This window comes from Mobula birostris, chromosome 4, assembly GCF_030028105.1.
Source record: "Mobula birostris isolate sMobBir1 chromosome 4, sMobBir1.hap1, whole genome shotgun sequence".
In the NCBI taxonomy this organism is placed as follows: Eukaryota; Metazoa; Chordata; class Chondrichthyes; order Myliobatiformes; family Myliobatidae; genus Mobula; species Mobula birostris.
Window position 1 is genome coordinate 174965910 of NC_092373.1, and position 19965 is coordinate 174985874.

Consider the following 19965-nt stretch of genomic DNA (forward strand, 5'->3'; position numbering starts at 1 on the left):
TGATGGACATACTTTGGTACAAAGACTATATTGCAAATGAATAATACTGCACTGTGGACCCTTTGGATAATGAAGACATAGAGGAAATATGTGGGGTAAGTTGCTAATAAATCCAATAGAAAATTTAAGTAAAATTTTTTTTATGCAGGTAGTGGTAGAAGTATGGTATTTACAGTTGAGTTCAAAGTGCTGATAGAATAGAGAACAGTACCTCACAGGAACGGGCTCTTCAGCCCACTATGTGCTGACCATGTCAGTCTAAACTAATCCTCTGCCTGCTCATGCGTCCGTTTAAGATGCCTCTTAAATATTACTATCATATACAGAGTGCTTCCATCACCTCCCACGCACTTACTATTCTGCGCAAAACAAAACTTAGCTTATAAGTCTGCTTTAAACTTGCACCTTCTCACATTAAAGCTATGATCTCTAGTATTTGGCATTTCCACCCTGGGAAGAAGACTTTGATTATCTACCCTTCTATGCCTCCCATACTTATATCAGGTCTCCCCTCATCCTTGTACGCTATGAAGAAAACAATACGTTGGTCCAGAATTATAGTTAACACTCGCAAATCCAGAAGACATGCCGGTGAACCCCTTCTGCAGCTCCAAAGACTCCACCTCCTTCCTGTAATGAAGCGATCTGAATGACACACAATATTCCAAATATAGCCTGATCAAAGTTCTACACAGCTGCAACATGACTTCTCAACTTTTACAGTCAGCACCTAAAATGATGAAGGCAAGCATGTTGTATGCTTTCTTTACCACCCTGTCCTCATGTGTTACCCCTTTCAGAGAGGCTGAGACAAAGTGTTGTGGAAGGAAGCTTGGATGGAACATAAAATGCCAGCCAAGACTAGGTGGGCTTTAGTGGCCATATTCTGTGCTCTTTGCAATTATACAATATAGCAAGCTTGTTTTCTGATATGAAAATATTCAAGCAATATGCTTCCTTAGAATAGTGATAGGCCCTACGATCATTAATCAGATCATACTTTAAATTTGCTAAAGATCAAGACTTACACCTGCAGGGTCCTACATAATCCAGGTGAATCCTCTGTGTCGTGGTGCTCTCAAGCTGACACTTTGAGACATAAAATTGGCAGTGGTTTTCATAGGTCTCATTGTTGGTGCCACACACCTGGAAAATAAATCAAATAGAAATTAGATGCAAGATAGCATCTATGTTCAAAATCAAGATGATTATGCACGTCTTTGTAAAGTGAAGACTTGGTCTCACACTCTAGGAAGGATATTCAAAGAGGGCTGTGAGGAGATTTCTCAGAATGGTTCTTGGGGGGGAAAAAAACTCAATCAGGAGCAACAGCTGAAGGGACTGAGATAGTTCTTTCCAAAGAGTGAAGGTTAAGGAGAGATTTACCAGGCTGTTCAAAATTGAAGAGTTTTTTTAGTAGAATATATATGGAGAGAAATGTTCCACTGTTGGGATGTTCAGAAGACAGAATTTTTGAAGATCATAAATGTAAGATAGTAATGAAAGAGGGAGTTGTGAATGTTTTCAGATCTAGAACAGGATTCTTGAAAAGGATTTAGGAAACAGATCGAACAGTAACTTCCAAGGGAACTGAATATATATATGGAAAAAGTAACTGCATCCCTGGAGAAGGGCCAGAGACAAGGGACCAGTCTGATATCTCCATCAAAGAGCCAGCAAGTTCAGAATCAGCTGACTGATCGATTATATTAAAAATTGTTTAATCAAGTGTCGAATTCTATGCTTTACAGTGATTTATGTTAGAATTTAGTTAAGGGATGAATCAGAGTGGTATTAAATATTTTATTCCTGTTTCTTTAGTAATTCTCTCTGTGGTTTACCTCATTCATTAAAATGGCAATCTATAATATTATTTCAAACTTATTTGAATAATATGGTAAAACTATAGAGTTAGAGGACAAGTTAGAGATGTTAGAAGTAGGTTATTTTCATGGATGTGATAGAGTCATATAGCACAGAAACAGGCCCATTGGCCCAACTTATCCATGTTGACCAAGGTACCACTGTGAGCTAGTCCCATTTGCCTCTGTTTGGCCCGTTTTCCTCTAAATCTTTCCTATCCATATACCTGTACCTGCCGCTTCTGCTTACTCTGGCAGTTTTTTTTTCATACACCCACCAGTGCCCTCTAGTTTTAGACTCCCCCCCCCACCCTGGGAAAGACTGCGACACCCACCTTATATACACCCCCGATAATTTTTTAAACCTCTGTAAGGTTACCCCTAGCCTTCTTCACTCCAGGGAAAATAGCCCCAGCCCATCTAGTCTCTACTTATAACCCTGTGTTTATGTAGGCAAGTCCATCAGCCATCACCCACTCTTCAGAAATGGAGCTACTGAGTCACCTTAGGCCCTGAGGGACTGCCCTGGAAGAATACGAATATACTCACATTCTGTAGATCTGGCATGTTGGTGGGGCAGGTTGAAATATCTTGGCAGATACAATAAGGATTTTCCTTGTCACTGAGCTGACAAACTTTTCCGTGTCCACAGTGGAAGTTCTTGCAAGAGCCTAAACATAGAATAAAGCCAGTGAATATGCCAGATACTTTGGTCTCCCCTCAGCTTTCTCACATAGTGGAAAAATGTTTAAACATGATTTTTTACTGTGATTTGAGAGGACATGTGTTTTTCAACTATTCCCTCCCAGCTTCTTACCCCCCCCCCACCCCCAGCCCCACTTTCCCACCCACCAGGGCTTACCTATTGTTTGCCAGCTTATATTCTTTACTCTCCTCTCTTCCTTCCTATTTTGTCTTCTGTCCCCTACCTTTCCTGTCCCAATGAAGGGTCTTGACTCGAAACTTTGACTGTTTATTCCCCTTCATAGATGCTACCTGACTTGCTAAGTTCCTCCAGCATTTTGTGTGTTGCTCAAGATTTCCAACATCCGCTGAATCTCTTGTGCTTAAGACTTGTGTTTAAACTTCACTCATTGGCACTTAGCTCTTACCAGCATTTGAAATCTTTACACTGATACTTTTTCCTTCCCTTTATTGTTTTGCAGTTTTGGTCACCTGTCTATGGGAAAGATGTAAATAAGGTTGAAAGAGTACAAAGAAAATTTACAAGGATGTTGCTGGGACTGGAGGACCTGAGTTATAAGGAAAGAATCAAAAGGTTAGGACTTTATTCCTTGGAACATAGAAGATTGAGGGAGATTTGATAGAAGTATACAAAATTATGAGGGATATAGATAGGGTAAACACAAGCAGGCTTTTTCCACTGAGGTTGGGTGGGACTAGAACTAGAAGTCAGGGATTAAGGGTGAAAGGTGAAAAGTTTAAGGGGAACATGAGGGGAAACTTTACTCAGAGAGTTGTGAGAGTGTGCCATCACCAGTGGTGCATGCAAGCTGAACTTCAACGTTTAAGAGAAGTTTGGATAGGTACATGGATGACAGGAGTATGGAGGTCCCTGTGCAGTCGATGGCAATAGGCAGATTAAATGGTTTTGGCATGGACTAGATGGGCTAAAGGGCCTATTTCTGTGCTGTACTTTTCTATTATTATGACTCTAATTGTCAGAACAGATACCTGCCCTCCAGCACCTTCCTGTGAGCCTCCAATGTAGCATTCAAATAGCGACCCATTCTCTAATCCCATATTTTCAATGCCCACACGTCAATGTTGGCGGAATACTCCCAAGCTAAGAATGCAGAGAAAGGAGGTATGTAGAACATATGCAGGTAGAAGGGATCAGCTTAGTTAAGTGTTATTATGTTAATTAGTTTGGCACAACACTGTGGGCGGGAGGGCCTACTCCTGTGATGTATGGCTCTATGTTTATATTCTAAGCTTATTGCTCAGTCGTTTGTGTACCTGCAGAGTCCTCCTCATGTGATTCAGAGTGAGATCTATTGACTGAAAATCAGATCAAACAAATAAGGTAGGAATGAGGAACCAATCCCTTCCAACCACTGTGGTAACATCTACCCTACTGGGGAAAGTTGGTCATAGAACTGTGCAAACAATGTTTCTCTGCAGGTACTGACTGATGTAGAAATATAGGATAGGGAGAGTTGTGGTAAGCCAATCCAGACACTTATTACAATACAGAGGGAGGCCATTCAGCCCATTGGTTCCATGCAAGTTGCCAGTCCTATTCCCCCCTTCCTTATTTCTTTGCAGTCCTGCAATTTATTCTTTCCCACACACCTAATGCTCCTTTGGTTATTTTACCACTTGCCTACATTAGAGTCAATTACGGAACTGGAGTACACACATGGCCACAGGGAGAATGTGCCAACTAGACACAGACAGCTGTCGAGGTCATAGAGGCGAACCTGACTCCATGGAGGTATGAGACAGTGGCTTTACCCGTTGCAAACTAATTCTGCCTGATATTACCCAGTATTACAGAAATGATACTCACTGATTTCATTTTTGATGTTGCCAAGGTTACCTTGAATGAAATTGGCTGCATTGTCACTCTCACTCTTGGATCCTGGTGTGCTTCCTTTAATTAAGCCAGCCTCATTGTTGGCATTGAAGCTGGTGCTGTCTTCGTAATCCATTGCAGTGTCTTCTTTGGAATCCACTAAATCAACCTGAAAAAGATCAGTTTCATTGAAGGCTGGGTTATCATCTTCCAGTAACTCTGCCTTGTTGAGGTTGGAGGTGATCAGAATCTGAATCAGAATCAGGTTTAATATCATCAGCATTTATCATGAAATTTGTTAACTCAGTGGCAGCAGTACAATGCAATATATCATAATATATGTACTGCCCTGGTTAAGACTCCTACTGCCAATGCTGTGGGGCATTTCATTTAGTAGCTTTCTGTAAAAGCAGTGTGTCCTGCTGGTAGAATGTTTTGGTTTTGGCTAAAGATAAGGAACTATGATGTTCAACTTAGGAACATTGTGTCAACCAGTCAGGATGGTGGAATTGTGAAAAGTTTCTAGAGAGAGCTGGGCAGAGAGAGATTTGTGATCGACACTGGTGGGGTTCATGGTCTTTTCACGGAGAAGGGAAGATCAGGAGAGACGCCTGTGGGATTTGATCTGACAGGAAGACACAGTTGCAAGGAATGCTACACAAGATGAAGGAGTCCAAGATGAGAAGTTCTACCAGTGATTGGTGATGAGAATTCAGCACCATGAATAATGGTTATACCCAACTTTTGGAAGGGTTGATCTCCAACATTATGAGTACATTTAGACTGGTTGAACTGTAATGGGCCCTTTTATTTTTTTCTTTTCTTTCTCTTAATAAAACTGAAATTAGTAAATATACTTGCATTATAATTTTATACAGTGTACGATCTGTTATTTCTTGCTGACTGATAATTGTGTATGGACAGTATTTATACAGCATTCGCTCAAATCAGGGTTCCGTTAATTTTAACATCCCAACTTTCCTGATCGGTTGAACCCCAAATCATATCGATCTTAGATGTATCTTGTTTGTGAAAGGTGGCCTCCTCACTACTAAGTCACATGGCTATTGAGCCAAGTGAGCCTAGTGAGAGGGTTAAATTTGTTGGGGCTCTTCCGGGACTCGTTGAATGCTGTGTTATTCCTGTTAAGAATTGATTAAGTGGTTGAGGTGTTTAAGCCTGTGTTTAAACTAGTGTCGGGGGAAGTGATTAAGGTATTTTATTATGGACACCACAGGAATTAAGTTTTGATATGATTCAAAGAGATTACCCATAAATAATGCTTGTGTTCTGAGTGTAGTGGATATCCAAAGTCCTGATGAACTGCTAATTAGAGTGTTGATTTCTATAAAAGTATTGGGAAAGGTTATGCTGGTTGAATGGTAGCTTGATCAATCAGCGGGTAAGGATGTCGTGTTAGTCCAGACTAGCAGTGACGTGACTGGAGTTGCACTGCATTCAGGCGGGGCCGTGGGCAGTCCATATTTTTAAAGAAAGGGGGCATGCAGCTGAGGGTGAAGATGTTAAAGACAAATTGTACGTAGTTGACAGTGAAGACTTTAAAGACAAGTTGTTCTCCTTTCTGCAATGTGAGGGGAAGGAGTTTTCTGATGTGAAAGGTCCTTCAGCGGGTGATGGAAATTCTGAGCTGGTTTTGACAATTACATCACTGGTAGATAAATGCCAGTGTACTGGCAGAGAGCCACAGTTATTGTAGACTGAATATTTTCTCAGAAGTCAGGCCCACCCCCAATGCGGAGGAAGAATATGAGACTTGGGCAGAACCACCATCTCAGTTGCTGGATGAGTGACGGTGCTCAGATAATATAAAAAGACAGCGACTGGTAGAGAGTCTAAAAGGCTCAGCTGCTGAGGAGGTGAGTTCTCTAAATGCAGAAAATTGGTCGTGCCCGTGGGCCACATGCAAGCATTAGAAAATGTTTTTGGCCTGAAGGACAGACCAGTGGAGATTATGATGAGGTTCAGGTTCAGGCACACATTCCAGGAGAGGGGAGAAACTTCCTGCCTACATTTTCAGGCTAGACATCTGCATTTGCTTGTGCTGTAAAGGGGCCATTCAACTGGCAGAGATAAATTGATTAATGATCGAGCAAGTTGCAACATGATTGCTTTAAGCGTTCAAATGATGTGTCCTTCTCTCTCATTTGTTGAGTTGATCAGACAAGTAAGAGAGGAGGAAAACACGATGGAGGAGTAGAAGGCCTCCATCAGCTGAGCAAAATCCTCGGTCGTAGCCTCTGTTGCTGAAGTGACCCCTGATGCCCCCAAGTGGGTGTTTTGCAGGATGTAGTGAGAAACCCACAAGCCGAGGTATCTCGGTTGATGTTGGATGACAAGTTCAATAGGAAACCAGGCCCATTGGTAGGACATACTAAACAGAGAGCTGCTGCTGACAGGGGTCTCATGATAAGGAAAGTGACCAGTATTTTCCGTTACAACTGTGGTGAGGATGGACACTTCAAGCAGGAGTGTGAAGGACAGGAAAAGCTTCCAAGAGTAACCCTATGGTTAAACAGAAAAGAAAGTCAGGAAACTTTGCAGAGACCCAATAAAGGAATGGCCTGGCGTCTCAGAGAGAACGCATTCCAATCAATGTATCAAGGGAAACACTAAAATGCAAAACACCATTCCTGGAGATTTGGTCGGACCAAGCTTGGGTATATCCATATGGATTGAGGGCATTTATGCTAGAGCCATACTTGACACAGGTTCTCAGGTTACTCTACTCTACAGATCCTTTTACAACCGGTATTTGGTGCATTCATCATTGACGCACTCAGTGCCCTAGAAATTTGGGGCCTTAGAACTAATGGCTACTTGTCGTTGAAGCTGGAGTTTTCAGAAGCAGGCGTTGGAGCAGCTGAGGCCCTTAATACATTAGTGTTGGCCTGTCTGCATCCGGTTGAAACAGGTGAATCTTCCATTATTGTTGGAAAAATACTCCCATTGTGAGAAGGCTCGTGGAGCATGCAAGGAGCGAATTTTTTGAAAACCTCTTCCATTCACCTGGTGTTCAGAACTGTTTCTGAGAAGGTACAAGTTCCTCCAATGCAGGATGATGAGTATAATCGAGGAACTGTGTGGTATACCCAGATCAAACATCTCATGTAACATCCTGGGGAAATAGCTAGAGTAACAGGAAACCCCAAGGTCCCCAGAGTGCCTCATGCCAAGGCCCTCCCAGTGGATGCTCCAGACGAGTCATGCTTACCTGCTGGGATGCTGGTGAGACCTGAACTGCAGAAACCTTTGTCTGTACACATGAACAGGATGATAGTGATTGTGAGGAACACCTCGGGGGGAGAGGTCACCCTCAGACGTGGGATGCAGATGGCACATCTGTTCCCGGTGACTATAATGTCTAGTTTTCTGGTGAGAAAACTGGGACAGAGACAGCTTCCTGGATTGGGAAAGTTAACAGCAAAGTCATTCAACTTTAGTGACTCCCTGGTACCTGGAGGTTGAAAAAGGAGATTAACAGAGAAGACAAGTTCAAAGATGTCTTTTCTACTGACAAGTTTGAAATGGGTTGCTCAGAGAGGACTTGCCACACTATCTGAGTGACAGAGGATACCCCTTTCAGAGAAAGGTCTCAACGGTAAGCACCAGCAGTGGTAGAAGATGTTCGGCAGCATCTGCTGAAACTGAAGGAAGCTTGGATTATCACTGAGTCAAGAAGTTCCTATAGATCACCCATAGTGGTGGTGAGGAAGAAGAATGGGAAGGTCGAATCTGTTGAGTATTGGACACTGAACCAAAGTACAGTCACCAACCAATATCCTGTTCCACCGATCAAGGATGCTCTGGCCTGCCTGAAGTGATCTCCTAACCCTGAACCCACGACCTCTGATGGTAGTCCCACACAGCCTCAGTGGAAAAAGCCTGCTTGCATTTACCCTATCTAAATCCCTCATAATTTTGTATACCTCTATCAAATCTTTTTGCAATCTTCTACGTTCTAAAGAATACAGTCCTAACCTATTCAATATTTCCTTATAACTCAAAGTCTTCCAGACCTGACAACATATGTACTCTTTCATCCTTGTTTACATCTTTCCTATAGGTAGGTGACCAAAACTGCACACAATACTCCAAATTAGGCCTCACCAATATCTTATACAACTTCAACATAACATCCCATCTCCTGTACTCATTGACTTATGAAGGCCAATGTGCCAAGAGCTTTCTTTACAGCCCTAACTACCTGTGACACCAAGGTCAGTGAATTAGGTCAGGTATTCCCAGATCCCTCTGTTCTATCACATTCCTCAGTGACCTATGTGTAAAGAAATTACCTCTTAGGTCTCTTTTAAATCTCTCCCCTCTTTTATATCTTAAATGTGGGCACCACCGTAGAGTAGCGGTTAGTGCAATGCTATTAAAGTTCAGGGCATTGGAATTGAGAGATCATCTCCAATGTGCTCTGTAAGGAGTTTGTACTTCCTCCCCGTGGAATGTGCAGGTTTTCACCGGGTGCTCTGGTTTCCTCCCATGGTCCAAAGACATACCGGTTAGTAGGTTAATTCGTTGCTGTAAAATGTGGAAAAAGACTAGGATCAGCCACCTTATCCATACTTCTCATGATTTTATAAACTTCTATGAGGTCACCCATCATTCTTCTGCGCTCCATGGAATAAAGATCTAGTGTCATCAATCTCTCCCTACAAGTCAGGTCTTCTAGTCCAGGCAAAACCTTCGTAAATTTCTCTGTACCTCCTCCATCTTAACAATGTCTTTCCTATAACAGGGTGACCAATACTCCAAGTGCAGCCTATCCAATAACTTATATGACTTTGATGTCATGACCCTGCTCCTAAACTGAATGCCTGATGAAGGCTAGCATGCTAAATGCCTTCTTCACCATCTTGTCTACATACACTTCAGAGAACTGTCCACATTCGTCAGTGCGCTGCCATTCATTATACAGGTGTATGTCCTACCCTGGTTTGACTATCCAGAATGCATTATTTCACATTTATTTAAGCTGACATATATTTGCATTCCTCATCCCATCTCCATAACAATTCAAGAACACTTTGAAATTCATCGTAACCTGCTTCGCTATCAACAAGACACGCTAATTTAGTATCATCAGCAAAATAGTTAACCATGATATGTACATTCACATCCAAATCCTTTACATAAATAATGAATAACAGAGGTCCCACCACTGACCCCTGGTGCACCCCAGTAGTCACAGGCTTCTAGTCAGAGAATTGACCTTCAACTATCACCTTCTGCTTCTTATTCTGAATCCACCTCGCTAGCTCCCCCGAACTCCATGAGACCTAATCTTTCAGATCAGCCTGCCATGTGGCTCCTTGTCAAAGGCTTACTAAAATCCATATAGACATCCACTGCTCTACAATCCCCTTAGTTAGCTCTTTGAAAACTTCAAAAGGTTAATCAGACACAACCTTCCATGCACAAAACCATGTCGACTATTCCTGATCAGGCCCTGACTATCCAAGCAATGGTAGACCTTGTCCCTTAGAATTCCTCCAGTAACTTCTCTACAACTGAAGTCAGGCTCACTGTCCTGTCCTTGCTACCCTTCTTAAACAATGGAATAACATTAGGCACGCTCCAGTCTTCTGGAACTTTGCCAGTGGCTAATGATGAAGCAAATATCTCTACTCGAGCCTCAGTCATTCTTTCCCAAGGTTCAGGGGTGCTCCTGGTCAGGCTCTAGGGATCTGCCCACCTTTAAGGACTTCAAGGCTGCAAATACCTCCTTACTTGTTCAATCCATATGATCCAAGACATCATTACCTATTACTCTAATTTCTTTGACATCCGTGATATTCTCTTTAGTAAACAGCAAGGAGAAATATCTCTTGCGACTCCATGCATATATGGTCCTGATGGTCTTTAAGAGGATCTAATCTCTCTCTAGTCACCCATATTATTGTTAATATAACTGAGGAATCTCCTGAGATTATTTTTAACCCTGCCTGCCAAATCCATCTCATACCTTATTTTTGCCCTCCTGATTTTCTTCTTGAGTTCGATCTTAAACATCAAGGGATACATTTGTACCCAGTTGACTAACTGTGATGTAGACTTCCTTCTTTTTCCTTACTAGAGCCTGGATATCTCTTGTCAGCCAGGTTTCCATGATGCTGGTGTGTCTACCCTTTACCCCAACAGGAACGAGCTGCCCTGGACTCTTTTTAAAGCCTCCTACTTGCTAACTGAATAGAGTGACCCAGTTGACCCTAGCGAGATCCTGCCTAATGCCTTCAAAGTTGGCCCTGCTCCAGTCCAGGACTTTAACCTGTGGACCTGTTAACCTTTTTTCCATAGCTAGTTTAACATTACTACAATTGTAGTCACTGTACCATCTGCCACTTCAGTTGCTTGGCAAGCCTCATTCCATACAAGAAGTTCTTTCCCAAGTAAGCACCTGTTTATCATGCTGTTTCTTGTAAAAATTGTGTGTACTTTATGTTTTTCTTGTAAACGCTGCTTGTCTGATGCTACATGCCTGTGATGCAGCTGCAAGTAAGTTTTTCATTTCGCCATTTCATACAAGTACTTGTGTTTATGACAATAATCTTGACTTCGACTTTGAAGCTTTACTCAGTCAGTTCCTGTGAAGGTGGTTTTGTTGAATGAGGGAAGATTAAATCTACCTAATGTGGAAGAATGTGGAGAGAACTCTTTGAAATATACCATATTCTTGCAGGGTTTGATAGGGTGGATAATGAGCCAATGTTTCTCATGGTCTAGGTAGAGGGAAGCAATTTAGAACTTGGAATCCAGGGATCACCGTTTTAAAATAAAGATTGGATGTTTAAGACAAAGCAGAGAAGAAACTTCTTTATCCCTCAGTCTCTGGAATTCTCTTCCCAATGGATTGTGGAGGCTCAGCGGCTGGCAAGAAAGGGATTAACAGGTTTTAGGTACTAAGTTATTTAGGGAAATGGGCATAGTGCAGGAAAGTTTTCACCAAGGTGAGAGGTCAAGCTTGATCTCACTGGATGGTGGTCAGCCACAAGAGGCTGAAAGGCCCACTACTCCTGTATACCTGCTCATTAATGCAAATATCTAATTAGCCAATCATGTGGCAGCAACTCATTTCATTAGAGCATGAAGTCATGGTCAAGAGGTTCAATTGTTGTTGAGACCAATTATCAGAAAGGGGAAGAAATGTGATTTAAGTGACTTTGACCGTGGACTGATTATTGGTGCCAGATGGGATGGTTCGAGTATCTCAGAAACTACTCCTGGGATTTTCACGCACAACAATCTCTAGACTTTACAGAGAATGGTGTGAGAAACAAAAATCATCCAGTGAGCAGCAGTCCTGTGAGTGAAAGCACCTTGTTAATGAGAGAATTCAGAGGAGAATGGCTAGACTGGTACAAGCTGATAGGAAGGCAACAGTAAATCAATTAACTACATGTTACAACAGTGGTATGCAGAAGAGTATCTCAGAATGCATATGTCGAACATTGAAATGGATGTGCTACAGTACCAAAAGACCATGTACAAGAACATACAGAAATATGTTCCAACCAGCAGAGAAAAGGATTATATTGTTGGGCAGTAATTTGACAAAAAGGCAAACATACCTCTGCAATTTGTGACTCCTTAACCATGCCTCCACTGGGCTCTTGCTGATCCACAAGTTCCTGGCTGAAGTACAGTCCAGTGGGTTTATTGACTGCTTCATGAAGACCAGCAGTCTCATTACAGCCTTTGATCATCTGATTGTCCGCCAGGTTCAATCCAAATGAGTCCATGTTCTCCACGTACTGTGGAATTAATGCTGGCTCCTCCACGTTAACTATTTCAGTCAGTGGATATCCTGAGTTTTTTGGGTCAGATCCAACAACATTCATATCTACCCCTGGTCCAAAAGGGTCGTCATATGCTGGAAATACAGGTGGTTCATTTTGGGGTATGATCGGTGGTACAATGTCCTCAATGCTGTTTGTGTCTTCGATGCTGTTTGTATCTTCCATTGACATCTCCATACTGAGGGGGTTTGTTTGTGGATTATTCTGCTCCAGAATGATAACTCCATTTGTCATCATACGGCGTAAGAGGAATGGATTCCTAAATGTTCTTGCAATAACAAGATAGTTTGCCCCAAGATTATTGTAGATGGGGTTTATTGGTCGAATTGGAAATATACGTCTATAACCAAATGGATTGTTCAGTGTATTTAAAGTAGACATTAGCTGAAATTAATGAAAGGTCTCTTAAATCATATAATGTAATTATACTATGTAAAAATCTTACAAATCTCCATACATAGCTTATGTAGCTTAAAAAACAGAAATACTTTAGAGATTTGATCAAAAACTGCCTTCCCAACTATCAGCCCAACGCTACTGGAGTGGGCAACTGACAGATTACCCCAACGTTGGATAGTTACCCTCACACCTAAGTCTGGGTCAGTTTGAGGTTACTTCTGGGAGCTCCAGATCACATCTAACCACTGGATCAATGGGAACAGCGTTCCTACTTCATCAAAGGAAAACAGAAAACACTGAATGATTGGGACGGAGAAATGGAGACAGGAGTAGTTTATAGGAGAGGGAAAAAAGCAGCAAAAGTTGGAAAATGATGGATACAATTACATTTTATGATGTCTCCAACTGCAATTTTCTCTGAGTAGGAATGAGACTTGGCAAGTTAAACTGTCCCCAAAGGAGATGTTGACTGAGTTAATAACCCCCACAGGTACATTACCCCTCTTCCCATTGGACAATCAACAGACAATCAAACCACTGAGCTTCTGCCTTTGGTTCTAGCTCAACTCTGTGGAGTTCCAACAACAGCACAAAAGTAGGGGAGACTTGCCGCCCCCGGGCTGAAGCTATGCTGCCTATTCTTGGGTCTCCCCCCTGCCTTCTTGGTCAGTCAGACCTGCTCTCCCACCCAGCACAATGCCAGTCAGTCAGACAAGTGGCCAGAGGCATTGATTACTCAGAAGGGATCATTTACAGCAGCCACTTAACCAACGCACATGGTCACAGGGAGAACGTACAAACTCCACACAGACGGCACCCAAGGTCAAGATCAAATCTACATCTCTGGAGCTGAGAGGCAGCAGCACCAGCTGTTGAGCTACTGAGCTGCCAAATAACACAACATTTTCATTCTTTGCCTCAGCTCACTGGATGCTGAGTTCTCTGCCTACAGTCATTACGACTAGAGCTGCTTCTTCAGGCATCTTCAGGACACCTCCCACCCTCCACTCTCCACATCCATTTCCTTTAACTCACTCAACACACAAACTGCACTTGTCACAAGCACTCCATCAGAAACCCATCCTTCTCAATGGAGCCTTCAGTCTGCTGCTCCCTGTCACACTGTTGACAATTTAACTAACACCATCCACATTCAAACTCCCACCCAAACCCAGCTGTCCAAGCAGGCTGTGCCAGACCCCTCCTGGGGCTTCATATCAACTTGTTGTCACCGCTGTTCCACTTTCCAGAGTAACCGAGATGGTCTTTACTATCAGAGGCAGTAAGTATCAGACTTACCTCATTGCTGCCACTGTTCAAACCTCTGGCTTTCCGCACCTGGAAAATTAAATGTGGAACAACTATTGCCATTTTGTACGTGATGATGGAGATGCCGGGTCACCATTGCTACAATTAACATACTCTCTAACTCCTGGTCATTCTCTCTGTCTCACCCCACCCCCGGCCTCCATTCACCTCTTCCTTCCAGCTAGGGATAAAACAGTCCTTCCAAGTGAGGCGGCAATTCACTTCACCTCTTCCAACCCAATGCACTGTAGCTGGTATTCACAGTGTGGTCTCTTATCCACAGGGGACACTAAACACCTCAGTTCAGTCTGCACAGGGGATCCTCAGCTGCCGGTTACCAGTCACTTCAATTCTCTGCCCTACTCTGACCTACAGCTGTACTGTTCCACTGAAGCCCAGTGAGGGTAAGGAACATGATCTCATCTTCCAACCAAGCACAGGATGACTCCTAAGAATCATCAAATCCAACAGATTCAGGTCACCCATCATTCCATTCTCAGACTTCACACTGACACCATTCAGAATATTTCTCCCTCTTGTGCTCTTTCAAATTTAACTTCAATATACAGCTTGTTGAGTTGGCCCGAAGTGCTTGTTTTCTTGCTGTAAAATTCCAGGAATCAGTGAATAAATTTCACTTATCTCATCCTAGCTAAACTTCCTACAGAGGTGCCTTCACTAACTTCTCTTTCTCTTTCTTTCTCTTTTTCTCTGTCTGTCTCTCCCTGACTTTGAAGTTAACTATAATTATCTGAGTCAGTCAAACGGGAATTGGCTGCCTGGCCCTCAAGACAACTCTGGCATTCAGCACAATCCCACACCAGATAGCAACATCCCTTGATTTATCAGTTAAAAATCCACCAGGCTCAGCCTTGGGCATTCCACTGAGTGACTCTCCACAGCCTTCCTGAAAGACTGGTTCCCCACCTTGGAGTTATTCTCTCTTCGTTCCAGACCCTGTAGCCCAGGAAACATTTCCTCAGCGTCTCCTGTTATCCCCCTTACAACATGTACTCTATACATGTAGATCTCAGATGGTTTTCTTTGTATTGGTTCTGAGTCAATGGTTCATTTTGACCATTGTTCACTCACACAGAGTCATACAGCACAGAAACAGGCCTTTGAGCCCAACTTATCCATGCTGACAAAGGTGCCATCTAAGCTTGTCCTATTTGCCCATACTTGGCCCATTTTTCCTTTCAACGTATTTATCCAAATGTCGAGGCCTGACTGCACGGGTGTGTGGACGTCAGTGAGTTAGACCAGCGGGAAGAATTTAAAAGTAGTGCATTTCTTTTTCAGCGGTTTGATCGAGGCACGACTGTGCAGGCGCGTGGGCGTTAGCGAGTTAGACCGGTGGGAAGAATTTTAAAAGAAGGCAGCTTTATGGAGCCAGCATCTGAGTAGAAGAAGTCAGAGTAGGAGGGCTCTGGCTCGACAGGTCGAGGCAAGGTAAGTTACTTGTGAAGTATGTCTGTGAGGCTGGTGCTCTGAACTGGGTGTCGGATGTGGGATGTCTGGGAGACTCCCAGCCTCCCAGACAGCCTCATCTATGCCAGGTGCGTCGAGCTGCAGCTCCCTAGGGACTGCGTTAGGGAACTGAAGCTGCAGTTCGATGATCTTCATCTGGTCAGGTAGAGTGAGGAGAGTATAGAGAGGAGCTATAGGCAGGTAGTCACACCGGGACCTCGGGAGACAGATAAGTGGGCACCAGTCAGGACAGGGAAGGTCAAGAGTCAAGTACTAGAGAGCACCCCAGTGGGTGTCCCCCTTAACAAGAAGTACTCCTGTATGAGTACTGTTGGGAGAAGCAACAGTGGCTGTGCCTCTGGTACAGGGTCTGGCCCTGTGGCTCAGAAGGGTAGGGAAAGGAAGAGGGTGGAAGCAGTGAAAGGGGACTCTATAGTTAGGGGGTCAGACAGGCGATTCTGTGGACTCAGGAAGGAAACGCAGATGGTAGATGGCCTCCCAGGTGCCAGGGTCCGGGATGCTTCTGATCGCATCCATGATATCCTGGAGTGAGAAGATGAACAGCCAGAAGTCATGGTACAAATTGGTACCAACAACATAGGTAGGAAAAGAGAAGAGGTCCTGAAAACAGACTACAAGGAGTTAGGAAGGAAGTGGGAAAGCAGGGCCGCAAAGGTAGTAATCTCGGGATTACTGCCTGTGCCACACGACAGTGAGTATAGGAATAGAGTGAGGTGGAGGATAAATGTGTGGCTGAGGGATTGGAGCAGGGGGCAGGGATTCAGATTTCTGGATCATTGGGACCTCTTCTGGGGCAAGTGGGTCCTATACAAAAAGGATGGGTGCACTTGAATCCAAGGGGGACTAATATCCTGGCAAGGAGGTTTGCTACATCTATTGGGGAGAGTTTAAACTAGAATTGATGGGGATGGGAACGGAGCTGAAGAGACGGAGGAAGGGGCGGTTGGCTCACAAATCGAGAAAGCTTGTAGACAGTGTGAGAGGGAGGTTAGGCAGGTGATAGAGAAGGGATGCACTCAGACTGATGGTTTGAGATGTGTCTATTTTAGTGCAAGGAGTATCATGAACAAAGCTGACGAGCTTAGAGCGTGGATCAGCACTTGGAGCTATGATGCTGCAGTCATTACAGAAACTTGGATAGCTCAGGGGCAGGAATGGTTAATTAGAGTGCCGGGTTTTAGATGTTTCAGAAAGGAAAAGGAGGGAGGCAAAAGAGGTGGGGGCATGGCACTGTTGATCAGAGATAGTGTCACGGCTGCAGAAAAGGTGGAAATCATGGAGGGATTGTCTACTGAGTCTCTGTGGGTGGAAATTAGAAACAGGAAGGGGTCAATAACTCTACTGGGTGTATTTTATAGATCACCTAGTAGTAAAAGGGACATCAAGGAACAGAAAGGGAGACAGATTCTGGAAAGGTGTAATAATAACAGGGTTGTTGTGATGGAAGGTTTTAATTTCCCCAATACTGATTGGCATCTCACTAGAGTAAGGGGTTTAGGTGGGGTGGAGTTTGTTAGGTGTGTTCAAGAATGTTTCCTGACACAATATGTAGATAAGCCTACAAGAAGAGAGGCTGTAATTGATTTGGTATTGGGAAATGAACCTGGTCAGGTGTCAGGTCTCTCAGTGGGAGAGCATTTTGGAGATAGTGATCACAATTCTACCATGGCATTAGAGAGGGATAGGAGCAGACAAGTTAGGAAAGTGTTTGGAGTTATGGGATATATGAAGCTATCAGGCAGGAATATGGAAGCATAAATTGGCAACAGGTGTTTTCATGGAAATGTATGGCAGAAATGTGGCAAATGTTATGGGGATATTTGCGTGAAGTTCTGCATAGGTACATTCCAATGAGACGGGAAAGATGGTAGGGTACAGGAACCATGGTGTACAAAGGCTGTTGAAAATCTAGTCAAGAAAAAAGAAAAGCTTATGAAAGGATCAAAAAAATAGGTAATGATAGAGATCTAGAAAATTATAAGGCTAGCAGGAAGGAGCTTAAGAATGAAATTGGGAGAGCCAGAAGGGGCCATGAGATGGCCTTGGTGGACATGATTAAGGAAAACCCCAAGGCATTCTACGAGAATGTGAAGAGAAAGAGGATAAGACGTAAGAGAATTGGACCAATCAAATATGACAGTGGTAAAGTGTGAATGGAACTGGAGGAGATGGCGGAGGCACTTAATGAATACTTTGCTTCAGTATTCACTATGGAAAAGGACCTTGGCGATTGTAGGGATGACTTACAGTGGGCTGAAAAGCTTGAGCATATAGACATTAAGAAAGAGGATGTGCTGGAGCTTCTGGAAAGCATCAAGTTGGTTAAGTCTCCAGGACCGGATGAGATATACCCCAGGTTACTGTGGGAGGTGAGGGAGGAGATTGCTGAGCCTCTGGCAATGATCTTTGCATCATCAATAGGGACGGGAGAGGTTCCAGAGGATTGGAGGGTTGTGGATGTTGTTCCCTTATTCAAGAAAGGGAGTAGAGATAGCCCAGGAAATTATAGACCTGTGAGTCTTACTTCAGTGGTTGGTAAATTGATGGAGAAGATCCTGAGAGGCAGGATTTATGAATATTTGGAGAGGCATAATATGATTAGCAACAGTCAGCATGGCTTTGTCAAGAGCAGGTCGTGCCTTACGAGCCTGATTGAATTTTTTGAGGATGTGACTAAACGCATTGATGAAGGTGGAGCAGTAGATGTAGTGTGTATGGATTTCAGCAAGGCATTTGATGAGGTGCCCCATGCAAGGCTTATTGAGAAAGTAAGGAGGCATGGGATCGATGGGAACATTGCTTTGTGAATCCAGAACTGGCTTTCCCACAGAAGGCAAAGAGTGGTTGTAGATGGGTCATATTCTACATAGATGTCGGTGACCAGTGGTGTGTCTCAGGGATCTGTTCTGGGACCTTTTCTCTTCATGATGTTTATAAATGACCTGGATGAGGAAATGGAGTGATGGGTTAGTAAATTAGCTGATGACACAAAGTTTGGGGGTGTTGTGGATAGTATGGAGGGCTATCAGCGATCACAGCGGAACATTGATAGGAAGCAAAACTGGGCTGAAAAGTGGCAGATGGAGTTCAATCCAGATAAGTGTGAGGTGATGTTGTGGGGATGGAACTGGACTCTCTCACGGTGCTGTCTGAAAAGAGGATGCTGTCTAAGTTGCATGCCATCTTGGTCAATGTCTCCCATCCACTACATAATGTACTGGTTGGGCACAGGAGTACGTTCAGCCAGAGACTCATTCCACCGAGATGCAGCACAGAGCGTCACAGGAAGTCATTCCTGCCTGTGGCCATCAAACTTTACAACTTCTCTCTTGGAGAGTCAGACACCCTGAGCCAATAGGCTGGTCCTGGACTTATTTCCTGGCATAATTTACATATTACTATTTAACTGTTTATTACTATTTTTCTATTACTATTTATTATTTATGGTGCAACTGTAACGAAAACCAATTTCCCCCGGGATCAATAAAGTATGACTATGATAGGTAGGTCAAATATGATGGCAGAATATAGTATGAATGGTAAGACTCTTTGCAGTGTGGAGGATTAGAGGGATCTTGGGGTCTGAATCCATAGGACACTCAAAGCTGCTGTGCAGGTTAACTGTGTGGTTAAGAAGGCATACGGTGCATTGGCCTTCATCAACCATGGGATTGAATTCAAAAGCTGAGAGGTAATGTTGCAGCTATATAGGACCCTGGTCAGGCCCCACTTGGAGTACTGTGCTCAGTTCTGGTCAACTCACTTCAGGAAAGATGTGGAAACTATAGAAAGGGTGCAGAGGAGATTTACAAGGATGTTGCTTGGATTGGGGAGCATGCCTTATGAGAATACGTTGAGTGAACTTGGCCTTTTTTCCTTGGAGTGACGGAGGATGAGAGGTGACATGATAGAGGTATATAAGATGATGAGAGGCATTGATTGTGTGGATAGTCAGAGGCTTTTTCCTAGGGCTGAAATGGCTAAAACAAGAGGGCACAGGTTTAAGGTGCTTGGAAGTAGGTACAAAGGAGATGTCGGGGGTAAGTTTTTTTACGCAGAGAGTAGTGAGTGTGTGGGATGGGCTACTGGCGATGGTTGTGGAGGCAGATAAAATAGGGTCTTTTAAGAGACTCCTGGATAGGTACATGGAGCTCAGAAAAATAGAGGGCTATGGGTAACCCTGGGTAATTTCTAAAGTAAGTACATGTTCAGCACAGCTTTGTGAGCCGAAGTGCCTGTATTGTGTTGTAGGTTTTCTATGTTTCTATATCTTTAAATTTCATTATTGTACCTGTTTCCATTACTTCCTCTGGCAGCTTATTCCATATACCCACCAACCTCTATATGAAGTTGTCCCTCAGATGCCAATTAAATATTTCCCCTCTTATCTTGAACCTACGCCCTCTGGTTTTTCATTCCCTTTCGTTGGGAAAATAAACTGTGTGCATTCACCCTATCTATTGCCCTTTATGACTTTATACAACTCTATAAGGTCACCCCTCTATCTCCAATGGTCCAAGGAATAAAGTACTTGTCTGTC

The 19965-nt window shown here is 43.4% G+C and overlaps 1 protein-coding gene across 1 annotated transcript in view; it reads right to left on the reverse strand.

Annotated features, from left to right (window-relative positions):
* The window catches only part of LOC140197085 (uncharacterized), a 70850-nt gene that overhangs the window by 4913 nt on the left and 45972 nt on the right, over positions 1-19965 (reverse strand). Inside the window, exons 3-7 of the mRNA XM_072257002.1 lie at positions 13926-13964; positions 12000-12611; positions 4396-4570; positions 2412-2533; positions 1029-1146 (exon numbers count right to left, since the gene is read on the reverse strand). Coding sequence (XP_072113103.1) covers positions 1029-1146; positions 2412-2533; positions 4396-4570; positions 12000-12611; positions 13926-13964 — 1066 coding nt within the window. The remainder of the gene's footprint in view (positions 1-1028; positions 1147-2411; positions 2534-4395; positions 4571-11999; positions 12612-13925; positions 13965-19965) is intronic.